Source organism: Nerophis ophidion, linkage group LG14, assembly GCF_033978795.1.
Source record: "Nerophis ophidion isolate RoL-2023_Sa linkage group LG14, RoL_Noph_v1.0, whole genome shotgun sequence".
In the NCBI taxonomy this organism is placed as follows: Eukaryota; Metazoa; Chordata; class Actinopteri; order Syngnathiformes; family Syngnathidae; genus Nerophis; species Nerophis ophidion.
The window spans coordinates 29,708,158-29,731,748 of NC_084624.1; the positions used below are offsets into that span (position 1 = coordinate 29,708,158).

At 39.5% G+C, this 23,591-nt stretch overlaps 1 protein-coding gene across 5 annotated transcripts in view; it reads left to right on the forward strand.

The window, feature by feature from the left end:
* The window catches only part of LOC133568424 (dipeptidyl aminopeptidase-like protein 6), a 287,193-nt gene that overhangs the window by 253,594 nt on the left and 10,008 nt on the right, over window positions 1–23,591 (forward strand). For all 5 annotated transcript variants that reach the window (XM_061920338.1, XM_061920336.1, XM_061920337.1 and 2 more), the window contains exons 9-12: window positions 16,329–16,483; window positions 16,573–16,670; window positions 16,751–16,877; window positions 23,505–23,543. In XM_061920338.1, the coding sequence (XP_061776322.1) occupies window positions 16,329–16,483; window positions 16,573–16,670; window positions 16,751–16,877; window positions 23,505–23,543 (419 nt within the window). The remainder of the gene's footprint in view (window positions 1–16,328; window positions 16,484–16,572; window positions 16,671–16,750; window positions 16,878–23,504; window positions 23,544–23,591) is intronic.

Genomic DNA, 23,591 nt, shown 5'->3' on the forward strand with positions numbered 1-23,591 from the left:
CACATTCTGTCTCTCACAGTTGAAGTGTACCTATGATGAAAATTACAGACCTCCGTCATCATTTTAAGTGAGAGAACTTGCACAATCGGTGGCTGACTTAATACTTTTCTGCCACGGTATATATATATATATATATATATATATTTATATATATATATATATATATATATGGCTAAATAATCTCTTTTTTATCCAAACAACACAACATTACAGCCAGCTTAAACGTCAACACGCACACACAAAAGTCTCATTAATGCACACCAAATCATTAATCACCATTTCGCTACAATAAAATACAAAAAAGGACAATCATTTTACCTTGTGTCTGCAAATATTTGCGGCGTTGTTGAACACTCTGGGAGTTTCCGTGTGATAAGCGAGCAGAAGCTTCACCTTACAGTCACCGCTAGCGTGCAAACAAGCAGTGTGAAGCCGATCTTTCACTGACTCGTGTCTTGGTAGTGTCTTCTCTTTCGTTGCAATAAAGGTCCGATGTGGCATTTTTCTCGGTGTCATCACAATGTCTTCTTTTATTTGTTATACTATTACTGTAATTGTTTTTTTTTGTTTTTTTTTAAATCATTTAATTACATCAATATGTGATTTTTTTGAAAAACCTTCTTGGGGTATATTTTTTTATTACACCAATCCATTGTGACAAACATTTAGACTGAAGCACCAAAAGAAAAAATTAATGGCTGCTGTTTAACAATATTTATATGTTCCCCACCGCATCACCCTGAGAGTTGTTTCTGATATTTTGCAACTCTCATCTGACTAAATGAGGTAATCAACACAAACACAGCCAACAAAAAGCAATATAATAAACATTTAACACAGTTCTTTCATTGGATCTCATTCAGATTATGCAGGCAGGTGTAATAATGTGGCCATGGTGTAAATGATGCATTCTCTTGCACATTACTGTTGTATCTCATCAGGCAATAATATATAATATTTATGTTAATATTCACAGTCTTTTAGCCTTGCTCAGTGAGATTTTACTGAGATGTTAAAGAGGCTGCTTGCAACTTGCTCACATTTTTAAACCAGAAAAATATAACAAGAAGACCATCATCTAGCTTTTGTTACCATTAGTGGTTTGACAGAGCTTAGATTAAGTGACGACTTGTCCAGGGTGTACACTGCCTTCCAGCCGAGTGCAGCTGGGATAGGCGTATTAGTGCCCAAGGCATGGGTAACTTACACATCTGTGAAGGCACCATTAATGCTGAAAGGTACATACAGGTTTTGGAGCAACATACGTTGCCATCCAAGTAATCTTTTTCATGGACGCCCCTGCTTATTTCAGCAAGACCATGCCAAGTCACATTCTGCACGTGTAAAAAAAAGCGTGGCTTCGTAGTAAAAGAGTGCGGGTACTAGACTGGCCTGCCTGTAGTCCAGACCTGTCTCCCATTGAAAATGTGTTGCGCATTATGAAGCCTAAAATACCACAATGGAGACTGTTGAACAACATAAGCTGTACATCAAGCAAGAATGGGAAATAATTCCACCTGAAAAGCTTCAAAAATTGGTCTCCTCAGTTCCCAAACCTTTACTGAATGTTGTTCAAAGGAAAGACTATGTAACACAGTGGTAAAAATGTCCCTGTAACAACGTTTTTGTAATGTGTTCTTCCCATTAAATTCTAAGTTAATGATTATCTGAAGAATTTAATATATATATAAGAGATGGTTTGACAAAAACAGACTATCTTTGAATATCAGTAAAACTAAAATAATGCTACTCGGCAGCAGCAGAAGAGAAATTCAAACACAAATACAAATAGACGGACATTGGAAGAGTAAAAGAAACCATATTTTGGGTGTAATAATAGATGAGAAAGTGAACTGGAAATTTTGTCAAAAATATAAACCATAAGGTGGCAAAAAATACGTCAATAATGAATACAGCAAAATATCTTCTGGACCAAAAGTCACTTCATATTCTCTACTGCACGCCAGTGTTACCATATCTGAGAGTTATTTTGCAGGAATATGTGGAAATAAGTGTGTGTGCCTCACAATACGAAGGTCCTGAGTAGTCCTGGGTTCAATCCCAGGCTCGGGATCTTTCTGTGTGGAGTTTGCATGTCCTCCCCGTGACTGTGTGGGTTCCCTCCGGGTACTCCGGCTTCCTCCCACTTCCAAAGACATGCACCTGGGGATAGGTTGATTGGCAACACTAAATTGGCCCTAGTGTGTGAATGTGAGTGTGAATGTTGTCTGTCTATCTGTGTTGGCCCTGCATTGAGGTGGCGACTTGTCCAAGGTGTACACCGCCTTCTGCCCGATTGTCGCTGATATAGGCTCCAGCGCCCCCCGCAACCCGAAGGGAATAAGCGGTAGGAAATGGATGGATGGAGTTATAGAAGTACAATTATACACTTAGCATGTTGCAAAAAGAAAGATCAGTTTGAATATTACCTAATGAGTGATTACAAATACATCAGAGTATTTGATGTAAAATACTTCACACAAAAGTCACAATTCCTCTGTGATTGTTTGTCCAAAGATAATGAAGATTTAGGCAAAAGGAGTAAACTAACGTATTGTTGGGTCGTTCTGTGTATATTTTTACTCCTATTGCGTCGTCGGGTGCGTGTCGGAGTGCCAGCTGGTCAAAAAACTACAAACCCCATTTCCATATGAGTTGGGAAATTGTGTTAGATGTAAATATAAACGGAATACAATGATTTGCAAATCATTTTCAACCCATATTCAGTTGAATATGCTACAAAGACAAGATATTTGATGTTCAAACTGATAAACATTTTTTTTTGCAAATAATCATTAACTTTAGAATTTGATGCCAGCAACATGTGACAAAGTAGTTGGGGAATGTGGCAATAAATACTGATCAAGTTTAGGAATGCTCATCAAACACTTATTTGGAACATCCCACATGTATGCAGGCTAATTGGGAACAGGTGGCTGCCATGATTGGGTATAAAAACAGCTTCCCAAAAAAATGCTCAGTCTTTCACAAGAAAGGATGGGGCGAGGTACACCCCTTTGTCCACAACTGCGTGAGCAAATAGTCAAACAGTTTCAGAACATCATCTCGCAATTGCAAGAAATTTAGGGATTTCAACATCTACGGTCCATAATACAATCAAAAGGTTCAGAGAATCAATCAATGTTTATTTATATAGCCCCAAATCACAAATGTCTCAAAGGACTGCACAAATCATTACGACTACAACATCCTCGGAAGAACCCACAAAAGGGCAAGGAAAACTCACACCCAGTGGGCAGGGAGAATTCACATCCAGTGGGACGCCAGTGACAATGCTGACTATGAGAAACCTTGGAGAGGACCTCAGATGTGGGCAACCCCCCCCCTCTAGGGGACCGAAAGCAATGGATGTCGAGCGGGTCCAACATGATACTGTGAAAGTTCAATCCATAGTGGCTCCAAGACAGCAGCGAGAGTCCCGTCCACAGGAAACCATCTGAAGCGGATCAGCAGCGTAGAGATGTCCCCAACCGATACAGGCGAGCGGTCCATCCTGGGTCCCGACGAGCGGTCCATCCTGGGTCTCGACTCTGGACAGTCAGTACTTCATCCATGGTCATCGGACCGGACCCCCTCCACAAGGGAGGGGGGGACATAGGAGAAAGAAAAGAAGAGAAGCGGCAGATCAACTGGTCTAAAAAAGGAGGTCTATTTAAAGGCTAGAGTATACAAATGAGTTTTAAGATGAGACTTAAATGCTTCTACTGAGGTAGCATCTCGAACTGTTACCGGGAGGGCATTCCAGAGTACTGGAGCCCGAACGGAAAACGCTCTATAGCCCGCAGACTTTTTTTGAGCTCTAGGAATCACTAATAAGCCGGAGTCTTTTGAACGCAGATTTCTTGCCGGGACATACGGTACAATACAATCGGCAAGATAGGCTGGAGCTAGACCGTGTAGTATTTTATACGTAAGTAGTAAAACCTTAAAGTCACATCTTAAGTGCACAGGAAGCCAGTGCAGGTGAGCCAGTACAGGCGTAATGTGATCAAACTTTCTTGTTCTTGTCAAAAGTCTAGCAGCCGCATTTTGTACCAACTGTAATCTTTTAATGCTAGACATGGGGAGACCCGAAAATAATACGTTACAGTAATCGAGACGAGACGTAACAAACGCATGGATAATGATCTCGGCGTCTTTAGTGGACAAAATGGAGCGAATTTTAGCGATATTACGGAGATGAAAGAAGGCCGTTTTAGTAACGCTTTTAATGTGTGACTCAAAGGAGAGAGTTGGGTCGAAGATAATACCCAGATTTTTTACAGAGTCACCTTGTTTTATTATTTGGTTGTCAAATGTTAAAGTTGTATTATTAAATAGAGGTCGGTGTCTAGCAGGACCGATAATCAGCATTTCCGTTTTTTTGGCATTAAGTTGCAAAAAGTTAGCGGACATCCATTGTTTAATTTCATTAAGACACGCTTCCAACTGACTACAGTCCGGCGTGTTGGTCAGCTTTAGGGGCATGTAAAGTTGGGTGTCATCAGCATAACAGTGAAAGCTAATACCGTATTTGCGTATGACGTCACCTAGCGGCAGCATGTAGATGCTGAAGAGTACAGGGCCAAGGACCGAACCCTGGGGAACTCCACACGTTACCTTAACATAGTCCGAGGTCACACTGTTATAGGAGACGCACTGCATCCTATCAGTAAGATAAGAGTTAAACCATGACAGGGCTGAGTCTGACATACCAATTCGTATTTTGATACGCTCTAATAAAATATTATGATCGACGGTATCGAAAGCAGCGCTAAGATCGAGGAGCAGCAACATAGATGACGCATCAGAGTCCATCGTTAGCAATAGATCATTAGTCAGTTTTGCGAGGGCTGTCTCAGTCGAGTGATTTGCCCTGAAACCGGATTGAAAGGTTTCACATAGATTGTTAAACGCTAAGTGCTCATTTAGCTGCTCCGCAACAATTTTTTCGAGGATTTTCGAAATAAAGGGAAGGTGAGACACCGGTCGGTAGTTTACCATGAGGTCAGGATCGAGGTTAGGTCTTTTAAGGAGAGGATGAATAACCGCTTTTTTGAATGCAACGGGAACAGTGCCCGAGGAAAGTGATAAGTTTATAATATTTAGCACTGATGGACCTAATAATACAAAAAGCTCCTTGATAAGTTTCCCAGGAAGTGGGTCAAGTAAACATGTTGTTTGTTTTATTCCATTTACACGTTGTAACAATCCTTCTAATGTTATTTCATCAAAACGAGAGAAACTATTTTGGATATTTGCAGTATCCGCCGTATATACAATCGTATCTGTGTTACTATAACCCCGTTGTAGCTGGGACGCATTGTCTTTAATCTCCTTTCTAATAAGTTCAATTTTCTTATTAAAGAACTTCATAAAGTCATCTGCCGAATGGGTGGAGCTACTGGAAGGAGTCCCTTGTTGGGTTAGCGATGCTACCGTACTAAACAAAAATTTTGGATCGTTTTTATTAATGCGGATGAGATTTGAGTAATAATTAGTTTTAGCTAAGGTAAGCATGCGTTTATAAGTTATTAAACTATCACTCCATGCTTGATGGTGCACCTCAAGTTTAGTCGTGCGCCATTTGCGTTCCAGCTTTCTACATAATAATTTCTGAGCTCTAGTTTCTTCAGTAAACCATGGCGTACGCCTTTTTGGAGCCTTTTTTAACTTCAGCGGTGCTATACTATCAATGGTTTCGCGCAGGGCGTTGTTAAAGTTGTTAGTGAGGTTATCAATAGAGCCCACATACTTTGGGAACGGTGCCATTACCGAGGGCAGTAGGTCCGCAAGAGTCGTCGTTGTGGCAGCATTAATGTTGCGGCTGCTATAGCAGTTATTATTCTTATTAGCTTGCCGAACATGAGTCTGAACTTCGAATTTTATAAGGTAATGATCGGACATTACTTTAGTATACGGGAGTATCATAACTTTGGAGACTGTGATACCTCTGACAAGCACTAGGTCTATCGTATTGCCGCTGCGATGCGTCGGTTCATTTATTATTTGTGTAAGACCACAGCTATCAATTATAGTCTGGAGCGCCACGCACGGTGGGTCCAATGGGGTATTCATATGGATATTAAAGTCCCCCATTATAATTATATTATCGGCGTGCGTCACTAGATCAGCAACAAACTCTGAGAATTCACTAATAAAGTCCGAATAGGGCCCTGGGGGGCGGTAGATAACGGCCAGGCACAGAGGCAGAGGTGTGGCAGACTTCATAGAAAGCACCTCAAACGATTTATATTTATTATTTAAGTTAGGACTAAAGTTAAAGTTTTCGTTGTATATTAGTGCGACACCCCCTCCCCTTTTGAGGTGACGGGCAATATGCGCATTCGTATAGTTAGGAGGGGATGCCTCATTTATCGCAAAAAAGTCGTCTGGTTTAAGCCAGGTTTCGCTAAGACCGATGACGTTAAGGTTGTTGTCTCTAATGACCTCATTGACTAATAACGCTTTGGGAGACAAAGATCTGATGTTTAGAAAGCCCATATTATAGGTAGTGGGCTGTTTTAAGGAGTTGTTGATTAAATTATCCGTCGTAGCAATATTAATAATGTTACGTTTATTATGCGCAGTGTACTTAAAATAATTACGACCATATCTAGGAATTGATATGACGGGAATTTTCAGATTGTCTACTTGGCGCTGCGATAAACTGAACGCATCATAATTTGCCACCTCAGTAGAGCGCATGTCTAACTCTGACGTAGTCATAGACACAGTAGAAAAAACATTTTGTGAGTTGTGTATTATTCTACGAAAATTGCTATGTGTACAGGGATCATCCAGCCTGGCGCTGGCTAGTTCTAACTTAACTGACTCCATACCCAGGCTAGCAGGCTCTGTAATTGCCTGTGACCGGGCTTGCTCTAGTGCAGTTAGTCAAATCTGGAGAAATCACCCCACGTAAGCGGCACTCCCGGAAACCAACATTGAATGACCGTAACCTTCGATCCCTCAGACGGCACTGTATCAAAAATCGACATCAATCTCTAAAGGATACCACCACATGGGCTCAGGAACACTTCAGAAAACCACTGTCACTAAATACAGTTTGTCGATACATCTGTAAGTGCAAGTTAAAGCTTTTCTATGGAAAGCGAAAGCCATTTATCAACAACATCCAGAAACGCCGCCGGCTTCTCTTGGCCCGAGATCATCGAAGATGGACTGATGCAAGGTTGAAAAGTGTTTTGTGGTCTGACGAGTCCACATTTCAATTGTTTTTGGAAATATTCGCCATCGTGTCATCCGGACTAAAGGGGAAGCGAACCATCCAGACTGGTATCGACGCAAAAGTCAAAAGCCAGCATCTGTGATGGTATGGGGTGCATTAGTGCCCAAGGCATGGGTAACTTACACATCTGTTAATGCTGAAAGGTACATACAGGTTTTGGAACAACATATGCTGCCATCTAAGCGCCTTCTTTTTCATGGACGCCCCTGTTTATTTCAGCAAGACAATACCAAGCCACATTCAGCACGTGTTACAACAGCGTGTCTTCGTAAAAAAAGAGTGTGGGTACTTTCCTGGCCCGCCTGCAGTCCAGACCTGTCTCCCATCGAAAATGTGCGGCATAAAATACGACAGCGGAGACCCCGGATTGTTGAATGACTGAAGCTCTACATAAAACAAGAATGGGAAAGAATTCCACTTTCAAAGCTTCAACAATTAGTTTCCTCAGTTCCCAAACATTTATTCAGTGTTGTTAAAAGAAAAGGTGATGTAACACAGTGGTGAACATGCCATTTCCCAACTACTTTGGCACATTGTGCAGCCATGAAATTGTAAGTTAATTATTATTGGCAAAAAAAATATATAGTTTATGAGTTTGAACATCAAATATGTTGTCTTTGCAGTGCATTCAATTGAATATGGGTTGAAAAGGATTTACAAATCATTGTATTCTGTTTATATTTACATTACATCCAACACAATTTCCTAACTCATATGGAAACGGGGTTTGTACTTTCATGAAATAAAAGCATGTTTTATTGTAAGCTGGAGTATGTTTGCAACTATATATAAACAGAATGTTTTGTTCTATCTAGCCAGAAAAACAAACATCAAAATGACAACAATTGCATGCATCCAAGCACAGCCGCACACTTCCTAGGTAGCAGTCATGGCGCCTCTCTTTTAGTTTGCCAAACTCTTTTTATTTATACACTTACAACACTTGGAAAGTTAGCGTCCTCTCTGTAAAAGTTGCAATTTATCACTCATATTGCTGCAAGATGCACCTTTCATGTACCAAATATTGATTTTAGCCACTTAGACGGACCTCAACGTGCTCTATTAATGTTTTCTTTAATTCAGCCTGGCTGGATAAGGGCTTTTACTCCATTAAAGTCAATCATTATGAGACATTTTCTGATGTGGAAAAGACATTCCAATTAAGAAAAATACTTCGTGTCTTTGTTTGCTGATGGATTTTCTGTTTTTTTATTTTTCTGCTGTCATTTATCATAAAGCTTGCAGCTTTCTTTCACAAGTTAATTGGGACTTCTGGTGTCAAAATGGATGGTATTAATGCAGGGTTTATTCCCAAGGCGCTTTTAATATTAATAATAATGATAATAATAACGGCCTGCAGCAAATGTGTAATGTAATTACAAAATGCCAGTTATGACGGGGAGAGTGCGTGAAAATCTCAGGGTTCGGCTGCAATCGTTGTCATTATTAATGGGATTATTTCTTTGTGGCGGCCCGCAGAAAGACATAATCCATTTCATTACCATGCAAAGATTTGTTTTGTTGCATTCTGCCGGCTATCACCCGAAAACACAAATCAGACGGCACAATGTAGAGAGCGAAAGCGAGCATAGATTGTGCCTTTGTGACCTTCTGAGGCAAGATGTTTAGAATTAAACGTGATTTACGCGCATTTTATTTTCAATGGCACATTCAGATGTCATGAGATGAGAGAGAAGGACATGATGCTCTGGGCCTCAAAGAGGACATCAAATAGATGGATGCACTGCAACTTGGCCCCAAATAAGTAGTTTTTTCTTATTATTTAATGTAGCAAAATACAATACACAAAGACTATTGTTTTAATAACAACATGTATATATACTGGAGAGTTGGCTAGAGAAGTGCTTTCCATAAAGCTAGTCTGCCCCCTGTTGGATGAAGAAAATGCTGTGTATTCGTTTAAATGTATTTTGGACTAAAAAATATAACTTTACTCAAATCATTAATTGTAAGTCAGTACAGAAATCAATGATCAAAATTCTTAATACGTTTTTGTTTGTTTTTTTAATTATTTGTAATTAATTGTTGCTGAGATAGGCACCAGCGCCCCCCGTGATCCCAAAGGGAATAAGCGGTAAAAAATGGATGGATGGATTAATTTTCGTGGCAGCATGTCTGCCTCACAATACGAGGGTCCTGAGTAGTTCTGGGTTCAATCCCGGGCTCGGGATCTTTCTGTGTGGAGTTTGCATGTCTTCCCCGTGACTGTGTGGGTTTCCTTCGGGTACTCCTGCTCCCTCCCACTTCCAAAGACATGCACCTGGGGATAGGTTGATTGGCAACACTAAATTAGCCCTAGTGTGTGAATGTGAGTGTGAATGTTGTCTGTCTATCTGTGTTGGCCCTGCGCTGAGGTGGCGACTTGTCCAGGGTGTACCCCGCCTTCCGCCCGATTGTAGCTTAGATAGGCCCCCCCCGCCACCCCAAAAGCGACAAATAGTAGGAAATGGATGGATGGATTAATTTTCGTAACATAATTTTGAATAGCTTTCATATTTTTTTTCTTTAAATAGCTATATTTGACTTATTTTTATGATTAAATTAATTAATTGAATACGTTGTGTGATTCAGAATCGATTCTCATTTTTTTTAAATCGATTTTATTTTTATTTATTTATTTATTTTTTTTAAATTTTTTTTTTATCAATCCAACAAACCACTACACAGCAATACCATAACAATGCAATCCAATTCCAAAACCAAACCTGACACAGCAACACTCAGAACTGCAATAAACAGAGCACTTGAGAAGACACAAACCAAAAGTAGTGAAACAAAAATGAATATTATCAACAACAGTATCAATATTAGTTATTATTTCAGCATAGCAGTGATTAAAAATCCCTCATTGACATTATCATTAGACATTTATAAATGTGAAAAAAAAGAACAATAGTGTCACAGTGGCTTACACTTGCATCGCATCTCATAAGCTTGACAACACACTGTGTCCAATGTTTTCACAAAGATAAAATAAGTCATATTTTTGGTTCGTTTAATAGTTAAAACAAATTTACATTATTGCAATCAGTTGATAAAACCTTGTCCTTTACAATTATAAAAGCTTTTTTTTTTTTTTTATCCACTACTCTGCTTGCATGTCAGCAGACTGGGGTAGATCCTGCTGAAATCCTATGTATTGACGGAATACAGAATCGTTTTGAATCGTAAAAATATCGTTTTTGAATCGAGAATCGAATCGAATTGAAAAAATCGATATATTATCGAATCGTGACCCCAAAAATCGATATTGAATCAAATCGTGGGACACCCAAAATTTGCAGACCTAATTAAAATATATTTTGTTGAAAAAATTATGTAAAACGCATACATGTATGTGTTGTATAAGATACACACAAATTAGTATGTAATTTTATCAAATAAATACTAATTAATGTGTTTTATACAATAAACACATACTAATACTAATTAGTATGTGTTTTATTTATTTTATTTTTTTTATTAACTATGTCATTGTACATAAAACATAATGTTAGTATTGTTTTATGAGGTTAAGAAGACATTTTATATACAGTACAGGCCAAAAGTTTGGACACACTTCCTTTCATTGCGTTTTTTTTTTATTTTCATGATTATTTACATTGTAGATTGTAGATTCCCACCTGTGAAGTTAAAACCATTTCAGGTGACTACTTTTTGAAGCTCATCAAGAGAATGCCAAGTGTGTGCAAAGCAGTAATCAAAGCATAGGGTGGCTATTTTCAAGAAACTAGAATATAAAACATGTCAGTTATTCCCCTTTTTTTTTGTTAAGAACATAATTCCACATGTGTTCATTCATAGTTTTGATGCCTTCAGTGACAATCTACAATGTAAATAGTCATGAAAATAAAGAAAACGCATTGAATGAGAAGGTGTGTCTAAACTTTTGGCCTGTACTGTATATACATTTAAAATAAATGTAAATGTCTAAATGTATTTCTTCAAACCTTAAAGGGGAGCATTATCACAATTTCAGAAGGGTTAAAACCTCATCGCAGGGCTTGTCCAGGGTGTACCCCGCCTTCCGCCCGATTGTAGCTGAGATAGGCGCCCAGCGCCCCCCGCGACCCCAAAAGGGAATAAGCGTTAGAAAATGGATGGATGGATAAAACCAATAAATGTTTTCAAAATTTTACCCATCATGGAATATCCCGAAAAAAGGCTTTAAAGTGCCTGATTTTCGCTATCTGTAAATCCACCGTCCATTTTCCTGTTATGTCACATAGTGATGCCAATACAAACAAACGAATAGCTATTGAAGCTATTCGGCGATTGCCTTCCAACCAATGATTGCATTATTTGACCAGACCACTGGAGCAACTTAAATCCGTCGATTGGTAAGTCTTTGTTTGGCACTAAATGTGGTTGGAGGGAAAGGCTGGATGCAAAAATAGCAAAAAATGTACATACAGCTAGCCTAAACAGCATGTTAGCATCGATTAACTGGCAGTCATGCCGCGACCAAATATGTCTGATTAGCACATAAGTCAATGACGTCAACAAAACTCACCTTTGTGATTTTGTTGACTTTAACGTTGGAAATGCATCTGCTTTGAGTGTCGCAGGATATCCACACATCTCTGTGCCATGTCTGCCGTAGCATCGCCGGTAAAATGTGCAGACCAAATGAGGGACTTTTGCATCTTTTGACACTGGTGCAACTTAAATCCGTCGATTGGTAAGTGTTTGTTTGGCATTAGATGTGGGTGGAGGGAAAGGCTGGATGCAAATATAGCTACAAATGAGGCATAATGATGCAATATGTACATACAGCTAGCCTAAATAGCATGTTAGCATCGATTAGCATGCCGTGACCATTGATATGTCTGATTAGCACACTTCACGTAAGACAACTTGAATCCGTCCCTGATCGTGTTGTTACAGTCTCCGACAACACACCGACGAGACATGATGTCTCCAAGGTACGGAAAAACGGAAAATAACAGCGCTGATTTGACTTGTGTGTTTAATGTGTTTGAGAAAAGGGTGGATTGCTTCCCATTGTGACGTCACGGATGAAAGGTCATACAGCGAACAATTGAAAGGCGTTTAGATCGCCAAATTCACCCTATTAGAGTTCGGAAATCGGTTAAAAAAACATATGGTCTTTTTTCTGCAACATCAAGGTATATATTGACGCTTACATAGGTCTGGTGATAATGTTCCCCTTTAAATTATAACAAATATTACACAGAATTTAAATGAGGTTTAAAATGTGTTCATATGCCTTTACTATATTAGTACTGTAATAGCCCAATTAAATAATAATCAATCGAAAACGTTGGCTTAAATGAATTATGTTGACCAGAGTCAAAAAAACAACAACATAGAAAAAGATGGCTTGGCTTGTATTTGCAGACTTAAATTAACAGGTAGCGCCAATTAACTTCTAACCAAGTGAGCTTTTCCTCTTGTCACACACACACATCGGTAACCTGGACAGAAACATCTCAAAAAAGCCCAGCGATATTAAAATGACTAATTTGTCTTGAAAAATATTGTGTTAAGAATGAGGCATGGTCTTAGAGCAGTGGTTCTTAACCAGGGTTCGATCGAACCCTAGGGGTTCGAACGAACCCTAGGGGTTCGAACGGCCGAGGTCCAAACACACCCGACTCTTTGTGTAAATACCATACCATACCATACCATATCATACCATACCAACTTTATTCATAAAGCCCTTTAAAAACAACCACAGTTGAAGAACAAAGGGCTGTACACCACAAGGAAATAAAGGCAAAGGACAGACTAAAAAAATAACATTTTGAAACAGAAGTAAAAAACACATTGAAATAGCAAATAGAAATTACCCTGAGAACAATTTGTTGGATAAAAAGCAGTTAAAAACAGTTTAAAGTCTCATGCTGGGTAAAAGCCAGTGAATAAAAGTGGGTTTCAAAAAGGGTCTTAAAATTAGCCAAAGAAGGGGCTTCTCTCACAAACTTCTCCCTGTTGGCGTATTACGGATACGGCAACAGCTGATTGATTTGCAGGTGTGTTGGTTTTGTTGTTTGAACAAGGTGATGTTCATGCACGGTTCATTTTGTGCACCAGTAAAAAAAACATGGTAACACTTTAGTATAGGGAACATATTCACCATTAATGAGTTGCTTATCAACATGCAAATTAGTAACATATTGGCTCTTAACTAGTCATTATGTACTAATTAATGCCTTATTCGGCATGGCCTTATTATAACCCTAACCCTAACCAAATAACTCTAAATTAAGTCTTTATTATCAATCAATCAATCAATCAATCAATGTTTATTTATATAGCCCTAAATCACAAATGTCTAAAAGGACTGCACAAACCACCATGACTACGACATCCTCGGAAGAGCCCACATAAGGGCAAGGAAAACTCACAACCAGTGGGACGTCTGTGACAATGATGACTATGAGAACTTTGGAGAGGACCACAAATGTGGGAAACCCCCCCTCCCTAGGGGACAGAAAGCAATGGATGTCGAGCGGGTTTAACATGATACTTTGAAAGTTCAATCCATAGTGGATCCAACACAGCCGCGAGAGTTCAGTTCAAAGCGGATCCAAGATAGCAGCGAGAGTCCCGTCCATAGGAAACCATCCCAAGCGGAGTCGGATCAGCAGCGTAGAGATGTCCCCAACCGATAAACAGGCGAGCGGTCCATCCTGGGTCCCGACTCTGGACAGCCAGTACTTCATCCATGGTCATCGGACCGGACCCCCTCCGCAAGGGAGGGGGGGGACAGAGGAGAAAAAGAAAAGAAGCGGCAGATCAACTAGTCTAAAAAGGAGGTCTATTTAAAGGCTAGAGTATACAAATGAGTTTTAAGGTGAGACTTAAATGCTTCTACTGAGGTGGGATCTCGAACTGTTACCGGGAGGGCATTCCAGAGTACTGGAGCCCGAACGGAAAACGCTCTATAGCCCGCAGACTTTTTTTGGGCTTTAAGAATCACTAATAAGCCGGAGTCTTTTGAACGCAGATTTCTTGCCGGGACATATGGTACAATACAATCGGCAAGATAGGATGGAGCTAGACCGTGTAGTATTTTATACGTAAGTAGTAAAACCTTAAAGGGGAACATTATCACCAGACCTATGTAAGCGTGAATATATACCTTGATGGTGCAGAAAAAAGACCATATATTTTTTTAACAAATTTCCGAACTCTAAATGGGTGAATTTTGGCAAATTAAACGCCTTTCTGTTTATCGCTCTGGAGGGGATGACGTCAGAATGTGACGTCACCGAGGTAATACAGCCGCCATTTTCTTTTTCAACCCATTGTAAACATTGGGTCTCAGCTCTGTTATTTTCCGTTTTTTCGACAATTTTTTGGAGCCTTGGAGACATCATACCTCGTCGGTGTGTTGTCGGAGGGTGTAACAACACTAACAGGGAAGGATTCAAGTTGCACCACTGGCCCGAAGATGCGAAAGTGTCTGCCGCCAGACCCCCATTGAATGTACCAAAGTGTCTCCACATTTTACCGGCGATGACAGACATGGCACAGAGATGTATGGATAACCTGCAGATGCATTTGCAATGATAAAGTCAACAAAATCACAAAGGTGAGTTTTGTTGATGTTGACGTATGTGCTAATCAGACATATTTGGTCGTGGCGTGACTGCCAGCTAATCGATGCTAACATGCTATGCTAATCGACGCTAACATGCTATTTACCGGCTGTGCTAAAGCAGACATGGCACAGAGATGTATCGATAACCTGCAGATGCATTTGTAACAATAAAGTCACAGAAATCACAAAGGTGAGTTTTGTTGATGTTGACTGCCAGCTAATCGATGCTAACATGCTATGCTAATCGATGCTAACATGCTATTTACCGGTGGTGCTAAAGCAGACATGGCACTGAGATGTATGGATAACCTGCAGATGCATTTGCAACTATGCTACGTTTCCTTCCACCCACATTTAATGCGAAAAAAACACTTACCAATCGACAGATTTAAGTTGCTCCAATGTCACAAGATGCGAAAGTCCTGATGGTTTGGTCTGCACATTTTACCAGCGATGCTAACGCAGCTATTCGGCCATGCTATGGCTATGAATAGCGTCAATAGCTATTCGCTCAATAGCTTCAGTTTCTTCTTCAATACTTTCATACTCCAACCATCCGTTTCTATACATGCGTAATCTGTTGAATCGCTTAAGCCGCTGAAATCCGAGTCTGAATCCGAGCTAATGTCGCTATATCTTGCTGTGCTATTTGCCATTGTTTGTTTACATTGGCAGCACTGTATGACGTCACAGGGAAATGGATAGTCAAATCGCAAATAGCAAAAATCAAGCACTTTAAAGCTTTTTTTAGGGATATTCGGAGATCGGTAAAATTTTGAAAAAAACTTCAAAAAATACAACATGCCACTGGGAACTGATTTTTTATGTTTTTAACATTTTGAAATTGTGATAATGTTCCCTTTTAAAGTCACATCTTAAGTGCACAGGAAGCCAGTGCAGGTGAGCCAGTATAGGCGTAATATGATCAAACTTTCTTGTTCTTGTCAAAAGTCTAGCAGCCGCATTTTGTACCAACTGTAATCTTTTAATGCTAGACATGGGGAGACCCGAAAATAATACGTTACAGTAATCGAGGCGAGATGTAACAAACGCATGGCTAGTGATCTCAGCGTCTTTAGTGGACAAAATGGAGCAAATTTTACCGATATTACGGAGATGAAAGAAGGCCGTTTTAGTAACGCTTTTAATGTGTGACTCAAACGAGAGAATTGGGTCGAAGATAATACCCAGATTCTTTACCGAGTCGCCTTGTTTAATTGTAATTACTTAGAATATGTCCCCCTAGTGTCCAAATAACTCTAAATTAAGTCTTTGTTACTTAAAATATGTTCCCCATACTAAAGTGTTACCAAAAACATACAACTTTGTCTTGAATTAAAAAAAAAACATTTATTTTTAACTAAAGAAGGGTTCGGTGAATGCGCATATGAAACTGGTGGGGTTCGGTATCTCCAACAAGGTTAAGAACCACTGTCTTAGAGTCAGGTCAATATTATAACTTTTCTGTTTTTTCCTCCCTGACAGAGGAGATCCTGCAGAGCTACAAGGCCCACTGGTGGTCTCCTGATGGGCTGCGCCTGGCCTACATGACCATTAATGACACGCTGGTGCCAAAGATGGAAGTTCCCTTTTTCACAGGAACGCCGTACCCCAACACGTTGGAATACCACTACCCAAAGGTAAGACAATATGTTGTTCAACATAACATAATTGTGTGTCTGTGCTGACACCCAAACTGACATATTTGGTTTCCTGAGTGCCCCTGTAGGCCGGGGAGGAAAACCCTGTTGTGCACCTGTCTGTGGTGAGCCTCAACGGTCCTCTGCACACCGTGGTCATGAAGAAACCTGACGACCCCCGCATTGGGTGAGTACGTCTGCAAGTGTAATTCAGCGAAACAAAGGTCGTTCGGATTGTCTGTGATGGTGATTTGTTGTTTTTTCCAGGAGGGAGTATTACATCACCATGGTGAAGTGGGCCACCAGCACCAAACTGGCCGTCAATTGGCTGAACAGAGCTCAGAACAACTCCATACTGACGCTATGTGAGGCAACCACAGGAGTCTGCATCAAGGTGGAACAATATGTCCTGCAAATTATTCTTTTTTTAGGGACCGAATGTCCATTTGGGACCGAGGACCCTATTGTATGTCTAAGGTTTTATTATTATTATACCACCGCCTCTTTGAGCTGTAATTTGACCCCCTTAACATGCTTCAAAACTTACCAAATTTTACACACACATCAGGACTGGCAAAAATTGCGATCTAATCAAAAAAAACAAAACTCAAAATTGCGCTCTGGCGCCCCCTAGGAAAAAACACAGACAAAACTGCTTGTAACTTCCGTTAGGAATGTCGTAGAGACATGAAACAAAAACTTCTATGTGGGTCTGACTTAGACCTAGATTTCATACACTGACCTCTTTCAGCAAAAATCAACAGGAAGTTGGCAAAAACCCATTCAAAACAAAAGTAATTTTTGCCTCTTTCAGCTGTAATTTGACCCCCTTAAAATGCTTCAAAACCTACCAAACAGGACACACACATCAGGACTGGCGAACATTGCGATCTAATAAATAAATAAATGATAAATGGGTTGTACTTCTATAGCGCTTTTCTACCTTCAAGGTACTCAAAGCGCTTTGACACTACTTCCACATTTACCCATTCACACCCACATTCACACACTGATGGAGGGAGCTGCCATGCAAGGCGCCAACCAGCACCCATCAGGAGCAAGGGTGAAGTGTCTTGCTCAGGACACAACGGACGTGACGAGGTTGGTACAAGGTGGGAATTGAACCAGGGACCCTCGGGTTGCGCACGGCCACTCTTCCACTGCGCCACGCCGTCCCTCATAAAAAAATAATAATTAAAAAAAAACTCAAAATTGTACTCTAGCGCCCCCTAAGAATATAAAACAGACAAAACGGCTCCTAGGAAGAAAACACAGACACAACTGCTTGTAACTTCTGGTAGGAATGTCGTAGAGACATTAAACAAAAACTTCTATGTAGGTCTCACTTAGACCTACATTTCATTCATTTACATCCTTCAGCAAAAATCAACAGGAAGTTGGCAATTACCCCTTCAAAACTAAAGTTTTGTAAAAACCCGTCACCTTTTTTCAAACATTATCTCCTGCGTTTGTTGTGTCAGCTTCAAACTAGCACAGGAAAGAAATTGAACCCTTCTGATTAAAAGCTGCGGAAAGAGTTTTTCTGACTGTCCGGTTTTGATTTTACGAGCATTCAAAGAACGCTGCGCTGATGCTGCTGCGCTGCTGCCATCTCAAGATGGCCGCTTAAAAGCAGGAAGCACCAGCGTGACCACACAATGCAGAGAAGGTAGGCACTGTGCGGGTAAAGATATGTTGACTGGGTGAAAGAAGGAGGCACTAGTTTGACTCCAGGATACAGAGAAGGTAGGTAATGTGCAGGTAAAGATATGTTGTCTGGGTGATGGTAGGAAGCACCAGCGTGTATGGGTGAAAGAAAGGAGCAAATTGTTCAACACATCTAACAAGATTTTCGTTATGACTAAAAGAACATTTTACATAATTAAGTCTTAAAAATATTTTAGCAGGGAATTTGCTGAATAATTAAAACATGTCCCTAGCAACATCTCCTAATGTTAACAATGAATTATGAAAAAAATATTTATATATAAATATATATACATACAAAAATATATACATGTACAAACCCCCTTTCCATATTAGTTGGGAAATTGTGTTAGATGTAAATATAAATGGAATACAATGATTTGCAAATCCTTTTCAACCCATATTCAGTTGAATATTCTACAAAGACAACATATTTGATGTTCAAACTGATAAACTTTTTTTTTTTTTTGCAAATAGTCATTAACTTTAGAATTTGATGCCAGCAACACAAGACAAAGAAGTTAGGAAAGGTGGCAATAAATACTGATAAAGTTGAGGAATGCTCATCAAACACTTATTTGGAACATCCCACAGGTGTGCAGGCTAATTGGGAACAGGTGGCTGCCATGATTGGGTATAAAAACAGCTTCCCAAAAAATGCTCAGTCTTTCAAAAGAAAGGATGGGGCGAGGTACACCCCTTTGTCCACAACTGCGTGAGCAAATAGTCAAACAATTTAAGAACATCATCTCTCAAAGTGCAATTGCAAGAAATTTTGGGATTTCAACATCTACGGTCCATAATATCATCAAAAGGTTCAGATAATCACTGCACGTAAGCGGCATGGCCAGAAACCAACACTGAATGACCGTGACCTTCTATCCCTCAGACGGCACTTTATCAAAAACCAACATGGGCTCAGGAACACTTAAGAAAAAACACTGTCACTAAATACAGTTAGTCGCTACATCTGTATGTGCAAATTAAAGCTCTACTATTCAAAGCAAAAGCAATTTATCAACAACATCCAGAAACGCCGCCGGCTTCTCTGGGCCCGAGATCATCTAAGATGGACTGATGCCCAAAGTGGAAAAATGTTCTGTGGTCTGACGAGTCTACGATTCAAATTGTTTCTGGAAATATTCGACATTGTGTCATCCGGACCAAAGGAGAAGCGAACCATCCAGACTGTTATTGAAGCAAAGTTCAAAAGCCAGCATCTGTGATGGTATGGGGGTGCATTAGTGCCCAAGGCATGGGTAACTCACACATTTGTGAAGGCACCATTAATGCTGAAAGGTACATACATGTTTTGGAACAAAATATGCTGTCATCTAAGCGCCGTCTTTTTCATGGATGCCCCTGCTAATTTCAGCAAGACAATGCCAAGCCACATTCAGTACGTGTTACAACAGCGTGGCTTCGTAAAAAAGAGTGCGGGTACTTTCCTGGCTCGCCTGCAGTCCAGACCTGTGTCCCATGGAAAATGTGTGGCGCATTATGAAGCTTTAAGTACGACAGCGGAGACCCCTGACTGTTGAACGACTGAAGCTCTACATAAAACAAGAATGGGAAAGAATTCTACTTTCAAAGCTTCAACAATTAGTTTCCTCATTTCCTAAAGTGTTGTTAAAAGAAAAGGTGATGTAACACTGTGGTGAACATGCCCTTTCCCAACTACTTTGGCACGTGTTGCAGCCATGAAATTCTAAGTTAATGAATATTTGCAAAAAAAAATCAAGTTTATGAGTTTGAACATCAAATATGTTGTCTTTGTAGTGCATTCACTTGAATATGGGTTGAAAAGGATTTGCAAATCATTGTATTCCGTTTATATTTACATCTAACACAATTTCTAAACTCATATGGAAACAGGGTTTATATATATATATATATATACACACTTATACATACATTTAAATACACACACATATATATATTTATATGTGTATATATGTATGTATGTATATACATATATATATATATATATTATATATATATATATATATATACATATATATATATATATATTATATATATATATATATATATATGTATATATATATATATATATATATATATATATATATATATATATATATATATATATATATATATATATATATACAATGTATATATATATACAGGTGCTGGTCATATTATTAGAATATCATGAAAAAGTTGATTTATTTCATTAATTCCATTTAGAAAGTCAAACTTGTAGAATGTATACATTCATTCCAAACAGACTGATACAATTTAAGTGTTTTTTGCCAAAAAGGAGATGACTATAGCTGACAACCAGTGAAAACCCTAAATTCAACATCTCAGAAAATTTGAATATGGTGTAAAGGTCAGATATTGAAGACACCTGGTGCCACACTCTAATTAGCTAACTAACTCAAAACACCTGGAAAAGCCTTCAAATGGTCTCTCGTTTTGATTCTGTATGACACACAATCATGGGGAAGACTGCTGACTTGACAACTGTCCAAAAGATGACCATTGATACTTTAACGAAGGAGGGCAAGACACAAAAGGTCATTGCCAAAGAGGTTGGATGTTCCCAGAGCTCTGTGTCCAAGCACATTAATTAATAGAGAGGCGAAGGGAAGACAAAGACGCGGAAGAAAAAAGTGTACAAGCAAGAGGGATAACCGCGCCCTGGAGAGGATTGTCAAACAAAACCGATTCAAAAATGTGGGGGAGATCCACAGAGAGTGGACTGCAGCTGGAGTCAGTGCTTCAAGAACCACCACGCAGCGACGTATGCAAGATATGGGCTTCAGCTGTGGCATTCCTTGTGTAAAGCCACTCTTGAATAAGAGACAACGTCAAAAGCGTCTCGCCTGGGCTCAAGACAAAAAGGACTGGACTGCTGCTGAGTGGTCCAAAGTTATGTTTTCAGATGAAAGTAAATGTTGTGTCTCCTTTGGAAATCAAGGTCCCAGAGTCTGGAGGAAGACAGTAGAGGCACAGAATCCACGTTGCCTGAAGTCCAGTGTCAAATTTCCACAATCGGTAATGGTCTGGGGTACCATGTCATCTGCTGGTGTTGGTCCACTGTGTTTCCTAAGGTCTAGGGTCAATGCAGCAGTCTACCAGGAAGTTTTAGAACACGTTATGCTGCCTGCCGCGGACCAATTTTATGGAGGTGAAGATTTCATTTTCCAACATGACTTGGCACCTGCACACAGTGCCAAATCTACCAGTACCTGGTTTAAGGACCATGGTATCCCTGTTCTTGATTGGCCTGCAAACTCACCTGACCTTAACCCAATAGAAAACCTATGGGGTATTGTGAAGCGGAAGATGCGAGATGCCAGACCCAACAATGCTGAAGAGCTGAAGGCCACTATTAAAGCAACCTGGCCTCTCATAACACCTGAGGAGTGCAACAGACTGGTCGACTCTATGCCACGCCGTATTGCTGCAGCAATTCAGGCAAAAGGAGCTGCAACTAAGTATTGATTGCCTAACATGCTGAAACTTTCCATGTTCATACTTTTCAGTTGGCCCACATTTCTAAAAAATATTTTTTGGTACTAGTCGTAACTAATATTCTAATTTTCTGAGATACTGAATTTGGGATTTTCAGTAATTGTCAGTACTAATCATCAACATTTAAAGAAATAAACATTTCAAATATATCACATGTGTAATGAATTGATATAATATGTAAGTTTCACGTTCTGAATATAATTACTGAAATAAATCAACTTTTTCATGATATTCTAATAATATGAACAGCACATATATATATATATATATATATATATATATATATATATATATATATATATATATATATATATATATATATTGTTACACAATTGAATGGGGTCTTTTTCAATTTATTCCCCACTCCTTGACAAATAAGCAAATGTTGTAAAAACTGAAGCAAAATGCATCGTTATTTAAGAAGTCAGTAGAATTTGAATTGGCTTTTAAGGACTATAATTAAACTGGTTGTTGTCCTCATGTGAACAAAAGTCTAATAGCATGTTTGATATGTCATGCAAGTGTTTTGATGCCATACTCCCACTAGGGGCAGCAGATGTCCTAAAACAGTGGTTCTCAAATGGGGGTACGCGTACAGCTGGGGCTACTTGAGGGTATGCCAAAGGGTATGTGAGATTTTTTTTTAATATTCTAAAAATAGCAACAATTCAAAAATCCTTTATACATATATTTATTGAAAAATAGCTACAATTCAAAAGCCCTTTATTAATATCAATCCATCCATTTTCTACCGCGTATTCCCTTTATTCATTGAATAATGCTGTGTGGAGTTTGCATGTCCTCCCCGTGAATGCGTGGGTTTCCTCCGGGTACTCCGGCTTCCTCCGGGTACTCCGGCTTCCTCCCACTTCCAAAGACATGCACCTGGGGATAGGTTGATTGGCAACACTAAATTGGCCCTAGTGTGTGAATGTTGTCTGTCTACCTGTGTTGGCCCTGCGATGAAATGGCGACTTGTCCAGGGTGTAACCCGCCTTCCGCCCGATTGTAGCTGAGATAGGCACCAGCGACCCCAAAGGGAATAAGCGGTAGAAAATGGATGGATGGGCTTCAATAAAATATGAATGTAAGTTCATAAACTGTGAAAATAACTGCAACAATGCAATATTCAGTGTTGACAAATAGATTTTTTGTGGACATGTTTCATAAATATTGATGTTAGAAATTTCATTTTTTGTGAAAAAATGTTCAGAATTAAGTTCATGAATCCAGATGGATCTCTATTACAATCCCCAAAGAGGGCACTTTAAGTTGATTACTTCTATGTGTATAAATCTTTATTTATAATTGAATCACTTCTTTATTTTTCAACAAGTTTTTAGTTATTCTTTTATCTTTTTTCCAAATTGTTCAAGAAAGACCACTACAAATGAGCAATATTTTGCACTGTTATACATTTTAATAAATCTGAAACGGATGACATACTGCTGTATTTTACTTCCTTAACTCTTTTTTTTCAACCAAAATGATTAGGGAGTACTTGAATTAAAAAGATGTTCACAGGGGGTACATCACTGAAAAAAGGTTGAGAACCACTTTCCTAAATAACTTTGTTTCAGCGACTTATCCAGGGTGTACCCCGCCTTCCGCCCGATTGTAGCTGAGATAGGCGCCAGCGCCCCCCGTGATCCCGAAAGGGAATAAGCGGTAGAAAATGGATGGATGGATGGGCACTTGTGACTGACTTCACTTGAGCGTGATTGCATGTACTGCTCACAGCCAATAGGGGGCATAGTATTTACTTGTATCATGCAGCTGTGTGAATATAATATAACCAAATTCTGCCTTCTAGAAACACGAAGATGAGAGCACGAGTTGGTTGCACAGACAGGTAGGTGAGCTCACATAAAAAGTGTGAAATATCTGAACATTCCACGTA